The 24,131-nt window shown below is 41.8% G+C and overlaps 1 protein-coding gene across 2 annotated transcripts; it reads left to right on the top strand.

Annotated features, from left to right (window-relative positions):
- The first annotated feature begins 4,194 nt into the window (after positions 1 to 4,194).
- On the top strand, positions 4,195 to 15,293 carry onecut3b (one cut homeobox 3b). Of its 2 annotated transcripts, XM_072364021.1 has the most exons (3): positions 4,195 to 5,275; positions 14,941 to 15,178; positions 15,236 to 15,293. In XM_072364021.1, the coding sequence occupies exons 1-3, from the start codon at positions 4,195 to 4,197 to the stop codon at positions 15,291 to 15,293; spliced, it is 1,377 nt and encodes a 458-aa protein (XP_072220122.1). The 2 variants fall into 2 exon arrangements, with proteins under 2 accessions (XP_072220122.1, XP_072220121.1); XM_072364020.1 differs by having other exon boundaries at positions 14,941 to 15,293.
- The last annotated feature ends 8,838 nt before the right edge of the window (positions 15,294 to 24,131 follow it).

Raw genomic sequence — 24,131 nt, 5'->3', positions numbered from 1 at the left:
AGTGCCTGAGAGGATACGGATGCTGGAGAAGTTGTACTCCTGTGCATTTTTTGTTGTTAAAGAGATATGAATAATGAGAATGTCGCCCTCACTGTTCTGTGAGGTGCTCACAAAGTGACTCCGTAGTACAACAAAATAACAAGATGTGAGGGTCTTATATTTGTTGTCTCTTTAACATAATGCCATTTCTTTTTTACTCTCTTGTAATATTCCATTTTAATGAGGCTGACTGGTTTTTCTGTTGTGTTGAAGAAGTTGCTGATCGACTGCATAGTTTTTAAATGTTCGGGACCATCATGTTTCTTCTTCAAAAGATGAATGAAAGTCATTTAGCTACCATGGCAAGTGAAGCGGGCTTTGGAAAATATGCAGACTGCAGCAAAGTAAATGTTCAATAAAAAACTCGGATGCAGCTTCATAAATCTATAATATAATGTAACACATGGTGAGTGAAGCACTTGAGATTTAATTGTTTTTTTTTTTGTTTGTTTGTTATTTGTTGCACTTATGAACTGGAGGCATACGAGACTTTCAATAAGCTGAATCCTCAGTGTTAAAAATACAAACTGTCACACGCTGGAACGAGCTCTGTGAGAAGCAGTAAAAGCAGAGAAGGAAAGACAAAGGCAAAAATTATTTTCCCCTTTAAAACAGAATAATTACGCATTAACCAACTCAATATTTGGGTCATATTTTAACAAAATTCCTGGTCCGGTGCGGAGGAGGGGGGAGAAAGTAAAAAAATTACTCATAAACCAGTGTGGAAAAACAACCCAAAATCTTCTCCTGACAATTAGTTGGAGTTTCTTTTCATAATAGGTGAGTAAGTGTCAGAAATGCTTCAGTGAGGTCTAATATTTTATTTATCTTAAAAGTGTATGTTCCTTAAATAATTTTACTGCAATCACTAAGACTGCAAAACTGAAGGGTTCTAATTTCTAGCATTTAAGCAAAAAAAAAAATCACTATCTTCTTAAGTCACATACAATCACTTTGACCTGTTAAGATAAGCAGACAGATGGCAACTTTCCGTGTATTGAATCATCTTTTCATCACTGGACCCATCTCCTTTTGTTTCCATTGCAATTAGCTTCGGTGTCCCTTAACGATGCATGCGGGGCACTTCAGCACATTTGGTGCTCGGGAGGAATTATGTTGACTGATTTTGCTCTGTTTCATTCAATATTCTTTATTCAAAAAGTCTCCTTTTGTCATAGCACACCAGCCTTTCTCTGCCACAGGCCTCGAAGATAAACAAGATGGAAATTGAGTTCTGGAAAACACTGATGAATTCTCAAATATTCATATAAATGTTAGAAATGAGTCCAGTTTGAATACGTACACACACACACACACATATATATATGTGTGTGTGTGTGTGTGTGAGAGAGAGGGTTGTTATATGAAACACATTTCAGGGCAACTTCACAGTCAGATTTGCACCAGCACCAATGACATTTAAATTAAAAAAAAGAGGAAAAGCCTCAGAAATAAACAACTAAACATTGTTCCACACACACACACACGTGGTCGTACAGGTTTCAGATATAGTTTTCAAACCCACTACACGCTTTATTGAATGGCTGCTGCCCACCAAGCAAAACTCTAAACCAAAATTCAAACTTTTGCCAGAATGAAGATGTTTTTATTTTAAACAGACGTGGTGAAATACGTCAGTCCATCGTTCCGTTGCTGTGTCAGATGCTGGCAATTTATGAAAACTAGTAATGGGGGGAAAAAAATCGATTGAGTAAATAGGGAAATAAAAAAAATTTGGTAATAAAAATAATTAAAAAAAAAATCTAAATAATCGCAGTTATTGTCGTCAAGGAATTAAATTCCAGGCCAACGCGGACATGATTATTAACCTTATTGAAAGGAGTAGGTGGCGCAGCTTTTAATGGCCTTTTGTTCAACAGATAATAAAACAAGGAAGTTGACATTTCAATTTCTCCCCCCCATCCTGCATATTCCCGGTGTCAGGGATGCACAGGTCAAAGCCTAACAGCTGAAACGATCTCACACAAATGCCTCAATGTTTAGGAAACAGCGCCGAGTCTGACTGAACTGATCGATGATCAATATTTCGAACGTTGGGATCAATATCTGAACTTTAAGGAGAAAACAGCTTCGGGCTTTATGATAGCCGGAAATAAACAGTTTGTATTGATGGACTTCTCGTTCATGCCGAACTCCTTCTTTAACAACGGCTCCCAAATTAATTTAAGTGATTAAAATCTATAAAAGTATAAAAAAATGTAGAGAGAAAAAAAAAAACATCCCGTAGTAACAAGCTTCGGGTTGCTCTTTATGACACTGGTCTTTTGTGTAGTGGAGGCCTGCAATGGACCCCAAAAAGTGTGTGTGTGTGTGTGAGTGTGTGAGTGTGTTTGGTTAAATCCGTTTTTTGCCAAGTAGTTCATTTCTAAATATTATGAAGTCTTAAATGTCAACCAACATAGTTTCAAACAAAGTTAATTATTCTATGATTGAAAGGAATAATCGAAAATATATCCCGTTATTTGCAACAAAGTTAAACAGATCATAAGAAAAACATATAGTGCCTAGAGTTTAGTCTATTAGAAAGTCGATTGAAATTGACCATATAATAAAAGTCCCTTTTTAAAAAATACTTTGAATGGTCTTATTTTGATCCCAGTACCGTTGGATTTATAGGCAAATCCATCCTTTTAATTATGTTTTTTTTCTTTTTGTCTGTTATGTCCTAAACAAACCGCAATATGCATGGATATAACTGCAAGTATTTCTTTTATCGCCCCAAATCTCTTTATTTCGATTATTTCTTGCAATCCTTTTTCCCCGCTACAGCAGACCGCAAGAAGAATAAAATGAGAAACAATAAGACATAGATAACAAAGCAAGAAGAAGATGAACAGAGTTAAACAACTGAGAATAATTTGAAAGCATCTTGGGTTTCTTATTTAACTGGAGCCACACACACACAAACACAACCAACAAACCACAGTAAAGATAAACCCGGGCTGCATGTTGGCCGTGGCTGATTGGCGCGGGTGGCACACGCGCGAATCACGGCTCAGATCCTCAAGCAGTCCGACTCCCCATTTATTATCATTATAACTATTATTATTACTTTTATTATGTGTTAGAAATAACGTTCTATAAAGACTATATATGTATAGTCTGTTTTTTTAAATGCATGCCATTTCGAACTTCACATCCCGATCCGTAAAGTCTGAAAGAACGCGTTTAATTTAATCCAAGTAATCTCTTCTGTATATTATTCGGCTCACGGTATCTGGACATATATACCAGGATATCATTTTATACGTACAAACATCCCACTCTGAATTTGGTGACCTTCGCACAAATCAAACCAGCGGGCTGCTCTCTCATTGGCTCGCGACGTTAGGATCCTAACTTTGTGACCTTCTTCACCTCCTCCCAATCCCACTAACCGGCCTGAGCCACGTCATTAATCTCTGTCAGTCAATACTTCGATCAGGTTTATCACTAAGCGCATAAATGCAAAACCATACAGTCCGTGGGAAAGCAAAGTTTATCTATAAGGAACTCATGCGTTCCTAAACACAGTCGTGGACTTTATTTTACAGAACATTCCGTATCAGGATGTCACCTGTCTCCTGCCTCTGCGTGCACTAATACAGGTGGGATGCGTGTGCACGTGCGTTGATATAAACGTCATGGTCGACAAGACAAAACATACTCACACCTTATCATAACTTCTGCAAGTAAAGATTCTGAGATAAACAGTTTTGAGACAGCCGTGTAATCCCTGTGAAGAGGACTGTTGAGAAACTCTGCTCGTGCCCGTCCCACATTTTAAATACACAGAGGCGCGCCCCCCTCTCTCTGACACGCGGCTCAACCTGCTCTTAGTGGAAGCGCTGTTGGACCAGAGATGAGATATAGCCCAGGAGAGCTCCACATTAATGCTTACAGCGCGACAACAACGCAGAGCCAGGCGGTTCTGTGCATGTCTCGGAACGACAGAGTTTCTTTTCGAGACGCCGGATTGATCGGACAATTTTAATCAATGGATTTGTGTTCAAGCTGCTCGGTAATTTCATTGCTCCGCGAGGGCTAGGGAGTAAGAAGGAGCGTGTGTCCCTGACTGAGGGTGAGAGAGCAGTAAGAGGAGAGACAGGGGAGAGGGTGGGAGGTGGGGACGTGGGACCATATATTCTTTCAGCTATGGAGCTCACCATGGACAACTTGCATAGCGTCTCATCGCATTCCCTGGCGGGGGACCACATGAGCTCTCCGCACGCTCGACCGTCGCCGTCTCCCAGCTCTACAACCCGGAATCTGGTCTCGCACGCTCCCGGCGCGCGGTCCACCATGGTTTCCGGCATGGCCTCCCTGCTTGAGGGGTCCGGAGGGGACTACCGGACAGACCCGTCCGCCTTGTCCGGACATCTCCATCCGTCGATCAGCATGTGCGAAACCGGGATGAGCCTTAGTAACACTTACACCACTCTGACCCCCCTGCAGCATCTACCTCCGATATCCACCGTCGCGGATAAGTTTCACCATCCTCACTCACACCACCACGCTGCCGCCCACCAACGACTCTCCACCGGGAACGTCAGCGGAAGCTTTACGCTGATGCGAGACGACCACCGGGGGCTTACGTCCATGGGCAATCTGTACAGTCACTACCCCAAAGAGATGTCCGTAACCGCTATGGGTCACGGCTCGCTCTCCCCGCTGTCCGGCGGTCTGGGTTCTCTGCACAACTCACAGCAGTCGCTCTCAGCCTACGGCCCCAGCGCGCACCTCTCCACCGACACCAAAATGCTCTCTCCGGTGTCAGGGTTTGAGTCCCACACATCCATGCTGTCCCGAAGTGACCAAGAGCATCTGGCCAGGAGTTTAGGTGGGCATGGCCACGGCATGATCTCCAACCTCAACGGCATGCACCACCACCCGCACAGTCACCTCCACTCACAGGCAAACGGAGCAGTGATGCTGGGGGACCGGGAGAGACACGGTCACGGGGCCAGCCAGGGAGTATCAGGGTCAGGCATCCAGGCGGAGGAAATCAACACAAAGGAGGTGGCTCAGAGGATAACGGCGGAGTTAAAGCGGTACTCTATCCCGCAGGCCATATTCGCTCAAAGGATCTTAAGCCGGTCGCAGGGTACCCTCTCAGACCTGCTCCGGAACCCCAAACCCTGGAGTAAGCTCAAGTCAGGCCGGGAGACATTTAGGAGGATGTGGAAGTGGCTGCAGGAGCCCGAGTTTCAACGGATGTCTGCTCTCCGGCTGGCCGGTGAGATAGTCTTTTCAAAATTGTAATTTTTTTCACTCAAACTAATCAGGCTTAAGTAGCAAAACAGCCACAGTCACGGTCTATCGTTGTTACAAACAGACATTCAAAAGATTCAGTACCCCGGACAGCTCTTCCGGTTAGGACATGAGGCACAGCGGCTCCATCAGTGAAATTAGCTGAATCTTTATTTCCCAGGGATTCAGCTATTGTGATTGGAAGGAGACCAAAGCTTTTGTGTTAAACTCTAATATATCAATAAATTCTTGGTAGACATTGACCTTTACGTACTCTGCTGTAAACTAAATGTGTAGGTCTATATTTTTAATCGACAAATGAAATCCCAGCTGATTCACAATAAACGTTGAAATACACGTCCTCCCACGACTGCAGTTTCTGCGCGCGCGCGGCTCCCCCGCACCAGCGGCGGCGGTGGGGCTACCGGGCCAACTATCTGCGCGGCAGAAACAGGGTGACCCCAGGCTACCCGATCAATACTCCAGTTCCCACTCTCCTTTTTAAATGTGTCACACCAATCAATACTCGTATCGGAGCTGAAAGACGTAATAACCACACCGTCTCTTGGCTTTTCATTTAGTATAGAAATAAAAGCTCTGACTTCAGAACAAGGACGCATGATGGTTCTAACACCTACCTCGGAGAAACTTCTGACAGGGTACCAAAGCGTTTCCGCCATCATTTCACAAGGTTAAAATAGACCTTCAAACTGCTTATTATGCTCTCTCATCTGGGACAATATTCTTGTAATTACAGATTTAAAACATTAAATAGAATAAAACTAAAACAGGTGGAATACATAGCGATCAGCCATAACCCTATAAGCACTGACAGTTAAAGTGAGTATCACTGCTCATCTTGTTACCATGTAATTTTCTGCAGGTGAAACCTGTATAGTGACGTTTACATGCATATTACTTTGACACCTGCCATCTACTTAAACTTTCTTTTTTTGTAGAGCAATCACACAGTTAAACTGTAACAGCGCTAACAGCACTTCCCTACAGAAGCAGCCTACTCTAGCAGGATAGCAGTGGGCCCCGTGACAGCTGTTAAGGAATGGCTGAAAAGTATTCAATGCCCCACACATCCTCAAGATACCAAAAAGATGGCATCTGCAAGCCCAATCCACAAGGAGCCCACCCCACAACCCACAGGGCTAAAAAGATGTGTTGCTAATATCCAAGTGCCAGACACTCCAGGGCCCCCTCAGATATTCTTTGTCCACACTCTGACTGGCCAGAGCTCTTTGGGAGGCATGGAGAGGAACTACTTAATGCTAGACAGGTGGTCATACAGTTATGTCTGATCTGAGTAGCCTCCAACTGCATAAACCCGACAATATGATCCCCAGATCTACTCTGAGGCAACCTCGAGCTGCGCAAACTGCTCTGATGAAATATTGATTCCAGTTGGGGTGGGGATTGGTAACACGAACAAGAAAATACAGAGAATATGGACTTTTTGAAACCGATCCCTTAAAATGTATGGTCAATTTGCCTTATTTTCCCATAAAATTCACATGATTATGCCTCAGTAGATATCAACAACTCAGAGGGAGAGATGTTGATAACCAAAAAACGTATGTACAGGTGAAAGTAAACAGATTCATGATAGATAGATAGATAGATAGATAGATAGATAGATAGATAGATAGATAGATAGATAGATAGATAGATAGATAGATAGATAGATAGATAGATAGATAGATAGATAGATAGATAGATAGATAGATAGATAGATAGATAGATAGATAGATAGATAGATAGATAGATAGATAGATAGATAGATAGATAGATAGATAGATAGATAGATAGATAGATGAGGATTTGTAGCTGAGGCTTTGAGTGTCATTAATAGTGTTGCTCTGTCCTTTCAGTGTTTGCCTGGCTTTGCACATAGGAGATCAATAAGGCTGTTTCCCCTTCCCAACCCCCTTCCCTCCCACTCCCTGCTCTCTCTCTCTGCAGTACATGGCAATAATATCACTAATCTTTCTCTGGTTAACCTGGCAACAGGGAGACAGGTTGTTTGACCTCAGGAGATTGGCGCCGAAGAGCAAAACAAAACAAAAAACACCGACTGGGGGACGGGAAGATGAATAAAAGCTGTTTCATCAAGTCAAGCGATGAACAAAACCATCTTCAGTCCTCCCTGCACTCTCTTATCAGACCCATCTTTTAATATCCATCAAACTTACTTGTGCCATGAAAGATTAATACCAGTATTTTTCTTCTGAGGAATCCAAATGGACCAAATTGGAAAATACAAAACTTCAGTCAACCTGATAGTGCGAAAGCGAGAAAAGCATAACTGACATGTGGGAAAAGAGCTGCAGGAGCCAGGAGATGCCATTGATTGAGAGAGGGCTGGCAGGTTTGGGCTTTGTGTGAACAGTCAGATAGAGGCAGGGTAGTGAAAGGATCAATACCGACCTTAATAATTGATAAGTATAAGGGAGACGAAGGCAAGGGAGGAAGAAAGAAAGAGGGAGAGACTGGTGGTGTGAGCGCTTGTAACAGCATCGTCTAGGTAAGCAAAGTCAAATCTGTGGTTAACAGCTGAGGACCACACACCAGTCCTCCTCCATAAACACCACAGCAGAGGGTGTGTAAGTGGTTTTGAAAAACACTGTTTACACCCCAAACATAACTGTGAGATATCAATAGCAACAAACCTGACCCCAACCAGCGTGGTGTAGACTTCCACTGCTGAAAACTCACTTCAGAGCATATTTATGAGGCCAGAAAAAGAAGCCTCCTCTGACCATGTGTAACAAAGGAACTGCAATATGTCATGTTAAATCAGGACAGGAAGGCTTATATTATAACACAGACACCAAAACACTAAAAGATCCGAACCTAAGCGAATCTTACAGTAGACAAAGGGCATCAGAGCATCCAGCTGCCTATCGACACCTAGTAATGAGTGCTTTCTGCATATGTCAGCGAATCCTCAAAGCAATCCAAGGTTGTGATGTCATTTGATTTTAAAGGTTGCTATGCTTTATGGGGTTTGTAATGCATCTTTATGGAGGCCTGAAGCACATTTCACCGAGTGTGCATGTGCGTGTGTGTCTGTGTGAGTGCCTTCACATGCACATGTGTGTGTGACTGGATTATAGAGTGTGTCTGCACTATACATTGTTCAGGCTTATCTGGCTCACTCTGAATCGGTATTGATTTCCTCTCCTCTGCTCTCTTCTGCTCTCTTTGGCTCTCTCATATTCCCTCACTCTCTCCTTCCTTCCCTTCCATGCCTCTCCCCTTCTCTCTCATCTGGCTCTGTATCAGCATCGGCAAGGCAGATCCCTTGCCTTCCAGTCTTAATTCATTTCTACTCTCTGGTCATCTCTCTTTCTCTCTGTGTGTAACAGGCATTTTGCATAGCCACTACTGGCACAGTGGTGTAAAATATTTTGGCACACAGCATGAATGAGAGTGAATGTGCTGTGACTTAGGGAAACCTTTAGCTTTGACAGTACAGCAAAAGAAGTTTTGTACAAAATGTTCACCTACTTCCATAAAACTGATCAAATCAGATATTTGTGGCATTCCTAAACTCCAATCAATCATCTTATATGTCTTAATCAAACTATGCAGTGTAAATGTATGACTATATTTTGTTAAAAAGTAGAGATGAGACTAAGCGGTAGAGACTAAATTCATCCCAAATTTACATCTATCTGTGGTTGAATTGCCTCAATGTCTTGTGCAAAACATTATCAAAAACATGGAAACACAGAGATTGACATGTTTTTATTTTTTATTTATTTTATTTAATTCACTAGTACGACTTTTTTAAAAATCGTAATTTGCAGCAGAGCCTTGTTTTCACAGGACCCGCGTGTCTCACATGTCAGTTTGGCTATGGCCTCGTGGTGCTGAAAGGACAGCTCCTTCCGATCTCCCACCACCGCCGTTAAACGTGCAATAAACCCCCCTTCAAAGCGCCCCTTTTGTTCGATTGGTCAGGGTTGAATTACAACATTTTAGCGTTAACCTCTTTGTCCCCACGGGCGAAATTCATCACACATAAACTTCATCAACATCTGACACTCTACAAGTCTGCCGTTTGTGTCAGACAGGGCAAGAAGATGAGAAACGCGTTAAAGCAAAGTCACAGTCTCAGATCTAGCCTGTTATGTTTGTTGGAGATAATTCGATTTGATAAAAGTCATGTTATTGATTATGATGGCGTATTATCTAAACATACACGTATATATAAAAAATAATTTCAAGAAAATTAAGTTTTCGTTTATGATGCAGTGAGTGACGTTGTTGGTGTTCTAAGACAGTTCTTAACATTTCAGATAAATGGACTCTTGAATCAATTTCAAATAACAAAAACACAAAGTTTGTTTAAGACCCCAATAAAACACAATATTCCAAACTAAATCAAATTCCTTAACTTCCTTCTTCTTTTTTTCTAAACAAAGTCAAATCTGATCAAAGAAACTGGGTGTTCTTTCACCTATACCTGTAAATATGTGTTGCCGGTAAACTCTCTCCACTTTCCGCTAATCGTCTAAATCCTAGTCTTGCGTTTCCGATCTCAAAATTCGTTTTACATGTTTGATTAAAGCCTGTGCTCTCTGGAGAGATTTTTCCCACTCCCCATTTAAATGAGAGTTTAAAAAGCGCACAGATGGCAAGAGAAAAACGGAAGTGTTAAAATAAGCGTTTAAATGTGACGCAACTTCTGCAGCCGGTTTACAGACTACAAGCCAATATGTGATGGGTTGTAAAGCTGCCGGTCACTCGCCTCAACAGGACAACATGAGCTTTTCATTGGGATATAAACGGCAGCTTTCAAATAAAGCCAATCCTAATCAATTGAGTGTGTTTAAAGGATGAAGGGACGGTGTGGGTTCACCGCCGCTGTGCTGTGTGTTGTTGGGGGAGGGGGGTGGTTTACGTCCCGGCAATGAATAGGCCTATAACATGATCAATACAATCAATAATCGTACATCTGAGAGGTGTGACAGAGAGTGATTGACACCAAACTGTTTCTCACCTGCAGTAGTCCGTCCAGGGCGGGAGAGGGCCCGTCTCACCGCACACAAAGCCCGATCTCATCCGTCCGTCCAGGCGTCGACTAGCAGCAGCACGGTGCGGTTAGTTCACCGTCTGCCCCTCATGGCCCATCTGCTCTCACATCCACCCACACACACACTCACACACAAACACACATACTCACATGTTTAAATGTGAAACACGTGCCATTTAGACACATAAATACAAGTAAAGAAACTGAATTGGAGCCCTTAAACTGATGCCTGCTGCATTTTCATTTGACAAAATCAGAGAATAAAAATACATATGGCCTTTTTAAGTGAGGCTCATTTCCACTTATTGGCTTTCATCTCTTCTTGGTGTTACTCTGATACCTTGCGGAACATGTAGCTGATATAGAAGAATCTCAAATTTCTTCCTGCACATGCAACATTTCAAAACACACCAGACAGAGCGTCTTCAGTCACAATCACATTCATACATCTGCTGTCTTGCTGTTGTGTAATTTATCCTGTAACACAACTCTGATGAACTGTTATTAATGGTTGATTGTCAGTGGAAATTCAACCCCTTCCAATTTATTTTTTTTCCCTTTGGGATCTTTTCTGGTTTCACTTTGACCTTCAGTGTGCAGAATCGTGTTTATGTGAGAGAGTTTGTCTCACCGAGGCTGTTTTCAGATTCCTGTTAAAAGGAGAAAGGAACATGCTCACCTGGTATAACAGTTTAATACACTGAGGTTTAAAGAATAAGAGGTCAACCTGAACAGAGGGTTCACTTCTCTCTGAGACACCTTGTGTCCAGCAGTCTATCTTTTTATGTTACTCAGTGTCGTCTTAAAATGAGATAACGGGACTTTTTCAGTGTACTTGTTTTTTTGTTTTTTGTTCTTGATTAAGGATTATTTTTACACACTATAAAACAGTGCAGGGTTCAGAGCAGAAAGCCCACTTTCAGTGTTTCCCATCTTTTTCCCCACGGTTGAATGTTTGAGCTCCACCGTATTCTGAGTGCACTGTTTGACTGTTTTCACAAACACTTGGACATTGAACATGGAGTGTTTCTGAAAAATCTGATTTTAAAAGATGGTCCTATGAGCAGGATTTGTGACACCACAAATAATTTGAAAGACAATCCTAGTCCGATATCAAGCACACAGAAGTTTACCTCCCCCATACTCTCCACGGCACAAATACTAAGAAGTATTAGACATCTAGTGTCCAGCAATTAGACATATATTTTGATAATTCTATACTTAAGAGGATTTTCTCATTTTAAGTGCAATACTTTTTATGTTCAATAGACATCAAACATCTTTTTCCTGTAAAAGTCAAGTGAGACAGATGGTTTTTGTATGCCTTATGAGAGCTTATATGTAAAGGGAATCTTTCAACTCTTGTACTCTAATGTCACCCATAACATTACAGTCAAGTCAACCATTCTATGCCTCTACTGCGCTTGTGATCTTCATGCAGATATTTCCACAGTCACACTGAAAAGCAAAGCAGAAACAACAGTGGCCACTTGCTGTAAGCCATAAAGCAGAGCTTTTATTAAATGAGGTACAAGTGTATCTTGACATGCTCAACAGCAAGTGGATCAGTAAGAGGTCAACATGAAACTTAAGTGGCAGTTGCCTGACACCCTCGGTATTGTTGACACCAGGACATATGAAGGAAACAGCTTGACTAAGAGCCACTTGAGACTGCTGCTTGTCTGTTCAGAAAAGCTCACTTAGTAATGAGGTAGCTAAACATAGCTTATAACAGTTTGGTTCTTTTCTCAAGAGAGATTCATTTTAATGAGCAGCTCCCCTCTCCGTGGTCCTATCTTTGCTCTGCTAGAAGGATGCTCAGGGGGGCCAAAGGAGTCCCACTTGAAATGGACCTATTGATTATCTGAAATATGTACTGACCAGGGCCAGGCCTGCGCTAACTCCTCAGTTTCACTTGGTTATGATGGTGGCCATGTTTGCTTCCACACCAGGACTCCAAGCTGCTCTCATTTGAGCTGACAGAGGAGGACCAGAGTAGTGTTGGCATTGTAAAATGGCCAGTAGCGCAAGCTGTTCGAAAACAGGCATTACATATTAAATTATCACTATATTAGTGCGAGCATTCAGTCATTACATTAGGGAGTATTGAGTTTGGTTTGAGACAGCACTTAGAGAGCCCAGAGGAGAAGCTGGCATGGCTGGGCCTGAACCAATTGAATAAACGTTCCATGAAATGGTTCTGAAGTGCGGATCAATCAATATGGTGACTATCAATCTGAGGGCAAATTAAAACAATTGAGAAAAACAACGAGAGGAAAATGGTCATGAAAGGACGGAGTGATGCATCTGTGGAGGCTCTGACACAGGGACAAACACCGCTGAGGAGAAATATGATTGCATTTATGCTTTGCTTGCAGTAACAAAGTATGAACAATAGCAGATGCACTCACACACATGGCCATACATACACATGTGCACATTCATATTGATCTCCACCTCCCAGTCAAATCTGTTTACTGCTGTTGTCTAAACCTGCTGTACAATCATCAATCATTTGCATACACCACCTCCACACTGCAGCCAGCCTTATTCATCTACTCGCCCTCATTTCTTCCTTTTCACCCTTTCCTCATTTCCTCTTATCCTCGTGTGCGCCTCGTCACCTAAGGCTAGGATCATCCCTGTTTCTTCCAGTCTTTCAAGCACAGCACCTGACTCCATATACTGCACTCCCAGACTGGATGACTGCCACTCTTTTCCCGCCTACCCCTCCACCCCCCCTTTGTTCTTCCACAGATAAACAATTTCTTCTCATCTGTCTGTCACAAGGCGCGCTCGCGAACCATACTCCCCCAGCGCGAGTCAACGCGAGCACACACACACAAAGCATACACGCACCTCGCTCTCGCGGATCGATGGGGATCGATCGGGTGGGGAAGGGAGCCCTGATTACTGGACCACGTGTTCAGGAGAAAACCGCGGAAAATCGATCATTGCAGCTTTTTAGGGCAGCAGAACAGAACAGACTCCCTCCAGTCTCCACAACCAGAGCCGAGCCTGTACTGACGGTGCATCCAGGCAGCACGGCAGACCGCTTCTTTGTCAGCATTTCACATCACGCTCCTCCGGTTTCAGCAAGACACACAGATCCACAATGAAAACACTTTAGACACATCCATAACCTCTCCTCGTAGGATTTATTACTGGTTCGCCAAAATGTAATTTGCAAAAATTGTTTACCAAGACAAATTAATTCGCCAACCTCACTCACAAAGCATGAAAAATAACTTTAAAGCTGGGATATGTTTTAGATCAGGAATATTTTCGGAATACATTTCTCATCTATTTTGGAGCTATGTTTTCTCCTCATTTTACCATAAAATAAAATAAAAATAATAATAATAGGGATGTAAAACTTGACAAGTAGGCTCTGTCTCACAAAAGATGTGTAAAAGGTTTGGCAACATGTCCAAAAAGTAGTAGTTATGATAGAATGCTGCTTGTTGTTTTGGAGAGCTTTCAGGCGACATGCAATCTTCTCACCATGCAGTGACAGCAGTATGTAATATTTGTGTGATATAGGCCAAACATCTGTGACACTTTGGCGTAATGCAAAACGGATACATGTTACGATTTCATTGACCGGAGCTCAGGGAGTGAAGTTACTTTTCAGTTTTGTCCCCATAACGTTTGTTTTTTGCGTGTTATATTTGCGTTCTGTCGCAGCACCAGGTGTGGACCACTAGGAAATTGTTTTGTGTTGCCTTCAGGGACAGCTCGAAATCTGAGCGTTCACACGCAGAGGCCTTCAAGCTACATATTAATCGTGCAAGAAAAAAAAATAAAATAACGCAACCAACAAAAAATAAAAAAAGCTTTAGTCACATATCTCAATACATTCTAAGACAGAAATTTATATAAATTTCACGAAAAAAAAAATAAGATAGCCAAACTAGTAACTTAAAATAATTCTTAAGTAGTTAAATATGTTAGAAAAGAGGGCGAAAAATTCATCAAAACGTAAGGCGTGTTTCGATAAACAGCACTGAAATAATTCACACTAAATTTAGAAGGCTGAAACCCCCCAAAAACCTAAAAAATGTTCATTAAAAGATGCAAAAGGGAGTCAACCCAAAGCACTGGCTTATATCAGATTTAATTTTGAGATCGATTAAATCAGTTTTGACTTTCAAAATCTGAAAGTCATTAAAGGGAAGCTCCTTCCCCTTTATTCTGCTTCTCCATTCTTTCTTTTACAACCAGCTGTTTCACGTCGGCGTCGTAGTTCGACACAGGCTACCTGACAAATGTGGCTTTTTCTTCCAATATTCCAATATGTATTATTCGTAACACTCTTTCATAACTCTGTGCATGAAAACAAACAGCTGCTATTCGTCCATGTTTCAATCTTGTGCTTTCACACCCTGATTTATCCTTTTCCCATTGTGGCGCCTCGTTTCTTTACTTGTATGTCTTAAACGTAAACCCAAATAATATCAATAGTATTACATTATATTCCTATCCAGTAGGCTACTGCATTTTGTATTTACTTGACAGAGTTACTAACTATTTTGCTGATAATTCAAATGCAACTCTTTTTTGTCGTCTCCTCCCCCCGTTAATTCCTTCCCTGTCTCCAGCATGTAAACGTAAGGAGGAGGACCGGGGGCGAGAGCGCAGCCAGGTGCCAAAGAAGCAGCGACTGGTCTTCACCGACCTGCAGCGTCGCACCCTGGTAGCCATCTTCAGAGAGAACCGCCGCCCCTCCAAAGAGATGCAGCTCACCATCTCTCAGCAGCTGGGCCTGGAGCTCTCCACCGTCTCCAACTTCTTCATGAACTCACGCCGCCGCTGTCCGGACCGCTGGGACGCAGAGGAGCATGGTCACGGCGTGCATGGTCACGTGCACGCTTCTCACGGAAACGGCAACAACAGCAACGCGTCACCGATCCAACCCGGCACCTCCTCTGCTAACACGTTCTCCAAGGCCTGACGGCTGCAGGACGGATGGCTGATCGGACACGTGGAGAATAGAGGAGATGTTTTTTTTTTCTTTTCTTTTGAACACCAAACATTGTGCTCTAACTACTGTTCTGCACGGCTAAGAGTGTAGCTTCAGACCAATCTCATCTGATTAATCTGCTCTATGTGAAGCACATGTGCAGATGAATCAGATGCTTTCGATGCGTTTTCTTTTGATATGAATGTCATTCTAAGTGGGCTGACGTGCATTTGATATGAGGCTCCTTAAACCAAAGATTTGATAGCTTTAAGAGTTTCCTTAAACCAACCACACGTAACTCTGTGCATCCACCTGAAAACCAAAGATAATCTATATCCACCTAACTACACTGTGGCTTTGTGCTGATGCCCTGAAAATTGAGGATTTTACACCAGGAAACAAGTAGTTTGAAGACCAAAGAGCAGGTGGATCTGCTCCACAGTAACAGTTACCAGATATAGGGTCAGGTTTAGAGTGTGTGGATTTGTGCTGAATCTGGGGTGAAAACTAACACATTTAGTGGCTCGTTGCCCAACCAAAGAAACTGTTTGGTGACCTGAATTTGTGCAAGAAACAGTCCTAGCTCAGTTTCACTACCCATACTCAGGCTGATTTAGGAGGCCACAGATACCTCCTCTGGGCCATAATGAGGTTAAACCAATAAGTCTACCTGAGTAGTGATGTCTTCATTTTCATTACACATGCTGAGGCTGATTGAGAGGTCCATTTGTGTGCATCAGGTGTCTTAGAAATGTTCTTTGTGGCACAAATACCGCCTGCAGCACTGCATACCTGCGTGTAAAGTTATGACGGTCTGCATGTGGGAGAGGGATGTAATATCTCTGTATTCACTCAGCCTGCTCCACATCAGAGTAACAGTGCCACCTGCTGTCCATTCAAACCAAATACAAAGGTGTCATGGGCATGATGATGTAGGCCTACAGCAAACAATTACAACCCTGCAGAGTATATTTCCTTCAGGACACAGATAGCAACACTTCACACTTATAGAAACAAATCAAAGATGATTATTATAATTCTTATCAACACACCCTTTGATACATATTTGAATGTTTGTTTCTTAACACTCATAGAACGGCTACACAGCCATAGACTGCGTAGCTACATGAGAGGTTATTTTCAGGTTATAAAAGGAGAACAATCAAACAGGGACGACACTCCACACATTGGAAAGGTGTCATCCCCGAGAGTAGTGGGCAAGGGGCAGAGGAAGGAGGGGATCTGCTCTGTTCTAGTGGCCAAACACAGAGGTCAAACGTCACAATATAGGATCCTGAGTGCCAATGATGTTTGCCTCTTCATGATAATCAGAGAACAGATGCAGCCTTCTCCGTCGCCACGTGCCCCGCTGTGTCTGCTCTGTGTCAATTACAACCTACAAAGTGTGAGCACTAAACGGGCGAGTTGCCCATTCCATACCTCAGAAAAACAATATGTGATCAACGTGAAACACAAAGACTGTAAATAATCCTTAATTTCATCTACCGTTCTCTCTATCCTATCTATTCTCTACTTATCTACTCTCTTGCTACTTCCCCCGATGTGTCTTTCTTTCATTTTTCCCTCCTTTAACTACTGATGCGGGTAATAATAGTACCATAGGCACATGGTTTCTCTCTTGTGACTATTGTGCTATGTTGTGCTGAAACTATGTAAAGAAGCACCTTCTTGACAAAATGTAAAAACTTTAGGTTAGGGAAAATAGACAAATCAACATGTCATAGACTGATCCTATGCACAGACAAGGAAGGGATACCAAGAGTGACAAACTGTGCATATTTGTGAATATCTGTGTGATGGAATAGATGGACTGTCTGGACATGAAAGACCTCTTCCTTGATCTTTAATTGTCTTTGAACCGGACTGTTGTTGCATTCCTCTGCTTATGGTGTTCTGTGGTTACCATGAGAACCGCCTCATTTCTAAATGTGTTTACTTTTTTTTTCTTTTGTGGGCAAAGCCACTTGTTGTGTAGCATCTTCTAGCGGGAGATAATCATACTAGAGAGGAGGTGCCCCGGGAGGAAAAGGGTGCGGCAGGGGAGGCAGCAGCATCAGAGGCCCGCCATGGGGCTGATAGAAAACATTTAAGTGACATTTTACCTTAGAATGACTTCTGGTCATTACATAACACACTATAACATACTTCCTGTTGGAGGTGTCATTTAGGAATTCTTCGGGAGTCTAAAGGAGAGAAAAGTTGTACGATCCGAAATCCAAAACAGTTCAGATTATGTGTAACATGCAAATAAAACCAAATGAAATGATTAGTAAATAATTATTAACCCATACTTGGTTCACAATTAAACAGAGAAAAACAGCTCAAATGTTGAAAAAGAGGCATTTCACTACTTTATGAAAATATTAGATCGTAATGTATTTGATGGCAGCAACACATCTCGAGAAAGTTGGCACATGGTCACCACTGTGTAGCATCCCCTTTTCTTTCAACGACCGTCTGTAAATGTTTGGGATTCTAGCTGCTCAATAGTCCTGTTCTGTACTGCAGGCAGGTCAGTCCAGCACCTGGACTCTTCTATTATGAAGCCATGCTGTTATAATAGACGCAGTATGCGGTTAAGCATTACCTTGTTGAAATATACAAGATCTTCCCTGAAAAAGATGTCATCTTGCTGGAAGCACGTGTTGCTCGGAAACTTGCATGTACCTTTACACATGTTATGCATGTTGCCAGTTCCAGAGACACTAATGCACCCCCATATCATCAGAGAAGCAGGCTTTTGAAATGACAACAAGCTGGATGATCCCTCTCCTATTTAGTTCTCGGCCCATTTTAAATTAGCTTTAGGCCAGAGAAGACGTCAGTGTTTCTGGATCATGTTCACATTTGGTCTCTTCTTTCCACGATAGAGCTTTTACCTGCATTGCGGACATCTAAGGGCCTGAAGATCAAAATGATGCCCTCCATGCACCCAGAGATGTCTCCAGACTGCCTGAATCTTTTAATGATGTTATTTCGTGTAGATTATGGAATATTCAAAGTCTTCATAATTTTATGTTGAGGTACCCTAATTTGGGCTGCACGGTGGTGTCGTGGTTACCACAGTTACCTCTTAGTTCGACTCTCGGCCGGTGGTTCATGTGTGTGGAGTTTGCATGTTTTCCCCGTGCATGTCTCTCTGGGTACTCCGACTTCTTCCAGTAGTTCAAAAACATGCATGTTCGGTTAATTGGTGTTTCTAAATTTACCATAGGATTGAATGTGAGTGTGCATGGTTGTTTGTCAGATCTGTCACTGCATTGGCCCTGCAATGGGCTGGCAACCCATACTCTGCCTCTTGCCCCATGAAATCTGGGAAAGGCTCCAGCCTCACTGCAACCGTGTATATAGAAAATCAAAGGATGTAACAAGAAACTGAAATTGCTCCACAATTAGTCGGCACTATTTTTTTTCAGATCGCTGAATCTCTGTCCATCTTCACTTCGAGAGGGTTACGTATTCCTCTAGCTGTTTCTTTTAAGTACCACTTACTCCCCCAGCCTTTTGTTGTCCCCTTTTCTACTTTTTTGAGACGTGTTGCTGCCATTAAATTGAGATTAGCTAATATTTTTCAAAAATGAATAAAATCTCTCAGTCTCACTTTCAACATTTGATATGTTTTCCATCTTCTGTTGCTCAGCATAAGATGATGAGATTCGTAAATCATTGCATTCTGTTTTATCTAAATTTTGCACAGTGTTCCAATTTTTTTGGAATTAGGGTAGTACATTTTCTTGTTTTTAAGTTCACACCCAAACCAATGCGATAGTGATGGTCATGTACTGTATGTGTGTGTGTGGTTACCTCACAGAGTTAAGTGGACTGTGACACAGCCACCGTTACCAAAGATGCTTCAATCCTGCTGTGTCCAAACTGGACCTGGGAGTTGCTTACATATGCACACATGTATGCGTACACACAACCACACTTCACACGCAAACACGCATGCAGAGTGACAGACATGTGCAGATGTGCATATTCAACAGAGCAGCCATGCTGCATGGCAAACACAAAGAGGTATTTGTCATGTAGGAAGAGTTGAGTGCCTTTTTCCTTCAACCAGGAGTTGGGCTGCTCTGATCACACACACACACACACACACACACACACACACACATACATGTACTGTCAAACACAAATACACATGGTTGAAGTGAAGGAGGACATACAATGGGTGATGGGGAGCCACACCGGAGGGTTCCTCAGGACATTTTTGTTCAGATTCGAGGAGCACTTTTTTTTTCTCACACTGAGAAGATAACATTATTTACATCACATTTTTTTCCAAATATGTTCTTAGATGCTTGTGAGATGATGCCACCTCACCGAGTCCTCTCCACACACACATGCACACACACTCCAGCCAGAGATATTTTTGTGTAATTTATAGTCCGAGTGTAGGTGTGTGTGTGTCTATTTGACTGTTTACAAAGACCTCTTCTCTCTCATCCCTAAAATTATAAAGGTCCAACCAACTAATAAGAAAAACAGTGCAGAAGTTACCATCTTCAGATGATGCCCGCTGGTGACCCCTGCCTATCCAAACCCTCTTTGCCGGTCCCTCCATCCAGGGTAGCATTACAACAAGGCAGGCATGTGTAGACAATTCATCTTGATATACCTCAAATCTTTATTGTAAAGGTTCATGTAGTGAGATAATAATGTTTAGCAATGAGAGTGGCATTAAAGTCACAGCAAAACGATTGTTCTGGTTTTATAAGAAATATTTCTCTGAAAGGAGTGTGTGAAATGTAAGCGGTGGTTTGACATGTTTTGGTTTTTTTTATTGTTTGTAAATCTGTGTCCTTGCTGATGTTCAAAGAAAGACTGAAAAGACGGAGAAAGCCACGGACAAAAACATGCATAAGGAATATCTAAAGAGGCCGACAATGATACGATATAAGCTGTGGATTGGTGAAGAAGAAATCAGATTAAGACTGATCATGAAAAGAAAGCAAGAAATTAGAGGATCAAAGGTACAACCAACACATCAAGGACACGGTCATTTCTGTTTTGCATCACTTTTGGGCTTCTTTTGTGTATAAAGATTGTCTCTTATGTGTGTTATCGTGATTCCCATATTAAAAAAAGAGAACCAACCAAAGCACCCCTGTCATTAGAGGCTAATGAGCGATTCTTTTATGCATGACTTCTATGTAAGTGTATATAAACAACAGTTTGAACTGTATCTCCACAGGTGGAGGAGAGGGGAAGAAAGTGGGTGGGGGACACATCTGCATTTGGTGATCTTTGCATTCTTTGTTAGCTCAAGCGCTTCAATGTGCTGTTTATGTATTTATATAAAAATTGTGTATTTATGTGTGTTTCAGGTTCATAACCGTGTCTTTCCTTCTCTTTGTGTGTTACTGTCCCCAGATTTTTGTCTCTGTATTTGTTTCATCGCACAGGTGTGAGTGTGAGTTGTGAGAGTGTGCATTTAATTTTGACTCTGTGGTTCCGCTCATCTGTGTTTAACCTAAATCTGATCGGCTTGGGGTTTCTCTGCTTTACGAGCTTAAACTAACAGGCGGCCAGGCAGCTCAACCTCCTTCCAGTGCATCAAAATGGCGTCATTTGCTTTTTCTTTCGGAGCTCTGGAAGCCCTTAGTGTAGATGTTCTCTCCCTCTTCCTTTACCAATCAATCAATCAGAACCAAGTGTCTTTGTGATGGTAGAGACAATCAATTTCAAATGGAACAGAGACTAAACAAGAAGGAGGGAGAGAGACAGAGAGAGGTGGAGGAGGGTGGAGGAACTGGACAGGAAGAAGAGATGGGAGGAAAAATGGGAGAATGGCTCTCAGTGTGTGCGTGTGTGATCACCTTTGACCTCTGCACAGTGACCTTTATGGTGTAGGCCAAGGTATTCAGGATCCTCCCCCAGCTATATGGAGGGTGGTGGTGGGGATCTGACTTGTTAAGTGGACATCTAATCGAAGATGTTGATCAAATGCCTGCATGCATATGCACAGTGCACACACACGCGCACGCACACACTCACCGAAACACTCACGCACACATACAGCCACAATGTAGAGAGCCTTTCTTCTGGTCTACATCTCAGTGATGCTGTGAGTCTGTCGGTCATGTTGTTCTGCTTTTTAGCCTGTGGAGGAAGAATGGAGAGATAAATGGGACAAATCATGCATCAAGTGAAAACCAGTGTGGTTACACTGTGTGTTTTGACCAAAACAAATAAAGAACCAAGCAAACAAACAAACGGACTGTTCTCCTTTCTTCCTTCTTTTTTTCCCCTTCTACCGTGCTTTGTTGCCATCTAGTGGGATCTAAATAGAAGTACACGGAGACTCATGTTTCTGCACTCCAATTGGCCTTTGGATATGTTTCAATTTATTTGATCAGCTGACTTTGTATAAAGGATTTCTTTAAATTTGATCTCTCGGAAAGAATGTTTAGCTGCTGCATGAAATCATTTCCAAACATCTCCAAATAAATACTCAATATTACTAAAAAGTGCAAAAGACAGGTAATGTTCCTAAAACTGCCAACTGAGAATTGTCTTAAGCTTTTTTCTTTCGCCAATGGGTTGTCTTTTTTTTGGATTAAGTTTTCCCCACGGTTGTCATTTTGGGCCTTTCATATGTCACTTTCTTAAAATTCCTACCATTGACACACTGTCTGGGGGGACTAAGTGTATCTGATAAAAATATATAATCAATAGAACTTAAATACTTACTTAAATATTATTTGATGTAACAATTGATCTATCAAGTGACAGTTATTTATCTGTAGAACATGAGATTTGGTGCAATGTTTCAGATGCTAAGAATTGGCAACAAACCCTCTTTAAAACAGTGTACAAAACTGCAAGTGAGTTTTTTCCCTGTCACACTCCAGTTAATGCAAACATCTGTATTTGAATTACCTGAGAGGCTCTTTGGTAGCATGTCTCTGGTTGTAGACTTAAGACTTGTTGCAATCACCCCACGTTGCAACAGTTAGATAATGAGTGTGTGTCAAGTAGCGACAGATAAATAGCTACTTTATACCATATAGTTGTATTTTGCTGTAATAAATGTATGGTTATCTCTTAATCCCACTGCATACATGGACTTAGCTCACTATTGGCATAATATTTTGAAAATGCAATGTTATGGTTAGACAACAAAGGGCTTCTGTCCTTGTAGTAATAATTCATGTGCAATGGCCCATGTACACAAATCAAAGGCCATCCAGAAATAGTTTGAAACTCAAGAGCTTCACTAACTTGCAGACAATTATACACACAAGTGATTGATCTGCCTACAATGTTCCTCAGTTTTAATCTATTTTAAAATACATTTTTTTTATTATCATGAAACATTCTGGTTCTCCAGATTTAAAGTTTAAAATCGGTCTTCTGAAGCCGCCATCCTAGATCTTGAAACTCCAAGTAAAGCAGAAGCTGTGATAACCGCATATAACTGCTTATATTTCTGGAAGGGGATGTTCAACAATCACGTGTGCAAGGATACAAAGTTCACATAGTGTTTTTTCAGCTTGTACAGCCATGTGGAAAAAACAACACCCTTTTTAATTTGAAGGTTTTGCGTATAAGGATACTCTTGTTAAAGAATCATCTGGTCATCAGTCTTAAAATTAGGTAAATACAACCTCATATATATTCTAACCCGTCACATATTGCTCAATGTCTAACAAACAAAAAGCCAAAAGCAGAGAGTGAAAAACTGAGCAAACCCTTTCTGCTTTTATAGAGAGGGTAAGTAGCTAATTAGTTGAATGTAATTGATTAATTTATCATGTTAGAGTGAGCACCTAAATAAAAGCAGAAGTTTAGTCTGTTTGCTGGTCTGGAGCTTTCAGGTGTGTGTTAACACAACGCCGAGGACGAACAACATCAGCAAAGATCTTAGATGAGCAACCGTTGGAGTCATTTTCAAATAATATGGAGTCCATCATAAAACAGTGAGAAAGAGTTACATCTCAAACTATAGACCTCAATTATCATGTATGAATATTAAAGTTCATGAGAGTATAATTAGAACATGACTGAAAAGTTTGGCTTGTTTGGAAGGGTTGATGGGAGAAAGGCTTTTCTCTCAAAAACCTCTGGATCAAGGATCTTTGGACAGACAAGACCAAAGTGATGTTGAGATGCTTGGTCAAAATGCACATTTAGTGAAAATTAAGCGCAGCACATCAGCATATACACTTCACACCACCTGTCAAGCAAGGAGGTGGAGGGCTGATGATTTAGATTTGTTTTGCAGCCACAGGACCGGCACACCTTGCAGTCCTTGAATCAACCTTGAACTCCTCTGTATACCAAAGTACTCTAGAGTCAAATGTGAGGCCATCTGTCCGACTACTAAAACTGGGTCATGTAGCAGGACAATGATCCCAAACACACCAGCAAATCTACAACAGAATGTCTGAAAAAGAAATGAATCAAGGTGTTGCAGTGGGTCCAGTTAAAGTCTAGACCTCAGCCTGACTGAAATGATGAGCTGTGAATAAAAGAACATCTGCAAACCTCAATGAACCGACGTAACGTTGTAAGAGAGGGCCAAATTCCTGCAAGGATGTGAGAGACTGATAATGTTGCACAGAAAATGATTACTTCAGGTTATTGATGCTAAAGGTGATTCTACAAGCTACTCTTGGAGCGTGCTTCACACATTTTTTCAAACATTGCTTCAGCATTTTGCCTTGGTTTTTGTTGCATTTCACGACCTGGTAAGGACCGGATGATGTTTTCCATAATGTCCTGATATGTAAAGCTTTACTTTTTGTGATCTATTGTGTTCTAAACCTATGAACACTCAAAATTAATTAGACAGACACAAAC

Source organism: Leuresthes tenuis, unplaced genomic scaffold (genome assembly GCF_036924035.1).
Source record: "Leuresthes tenuis unplaced genomic scaffold, fLeuTen1.0.hap1 SCAF_14, whole genome shotgun sequence".
NCBI lineage: Eukaryota > Metazoa > Chordata > Actinopteri > Atheriniformes > Atherinopsidae > Leuresthes > Leuresthes tenuis.
Note: the sequence above shows the minus strand (reverse complement) of the source record. Positions and strands in the feature narration are given on the sequence as shown.

Bases quoted from the DNA above. Each gene is read 5' to 3' on its own strand.
- onecut3b (XM_072364020.1), top strand. From the start codon at position 4,195: ATGGAGCTCACCATGGACAACTTGCATAGCGTCTCATCGCATTCCCTG. The intron at 5,276-14,940 runs GTGAGATAGTCT...CCCTGTCTCCAG, and splicing joins GTCTGCTCTCCGGCTGGCCG to CATGTAAACGTAAGGAGGAG.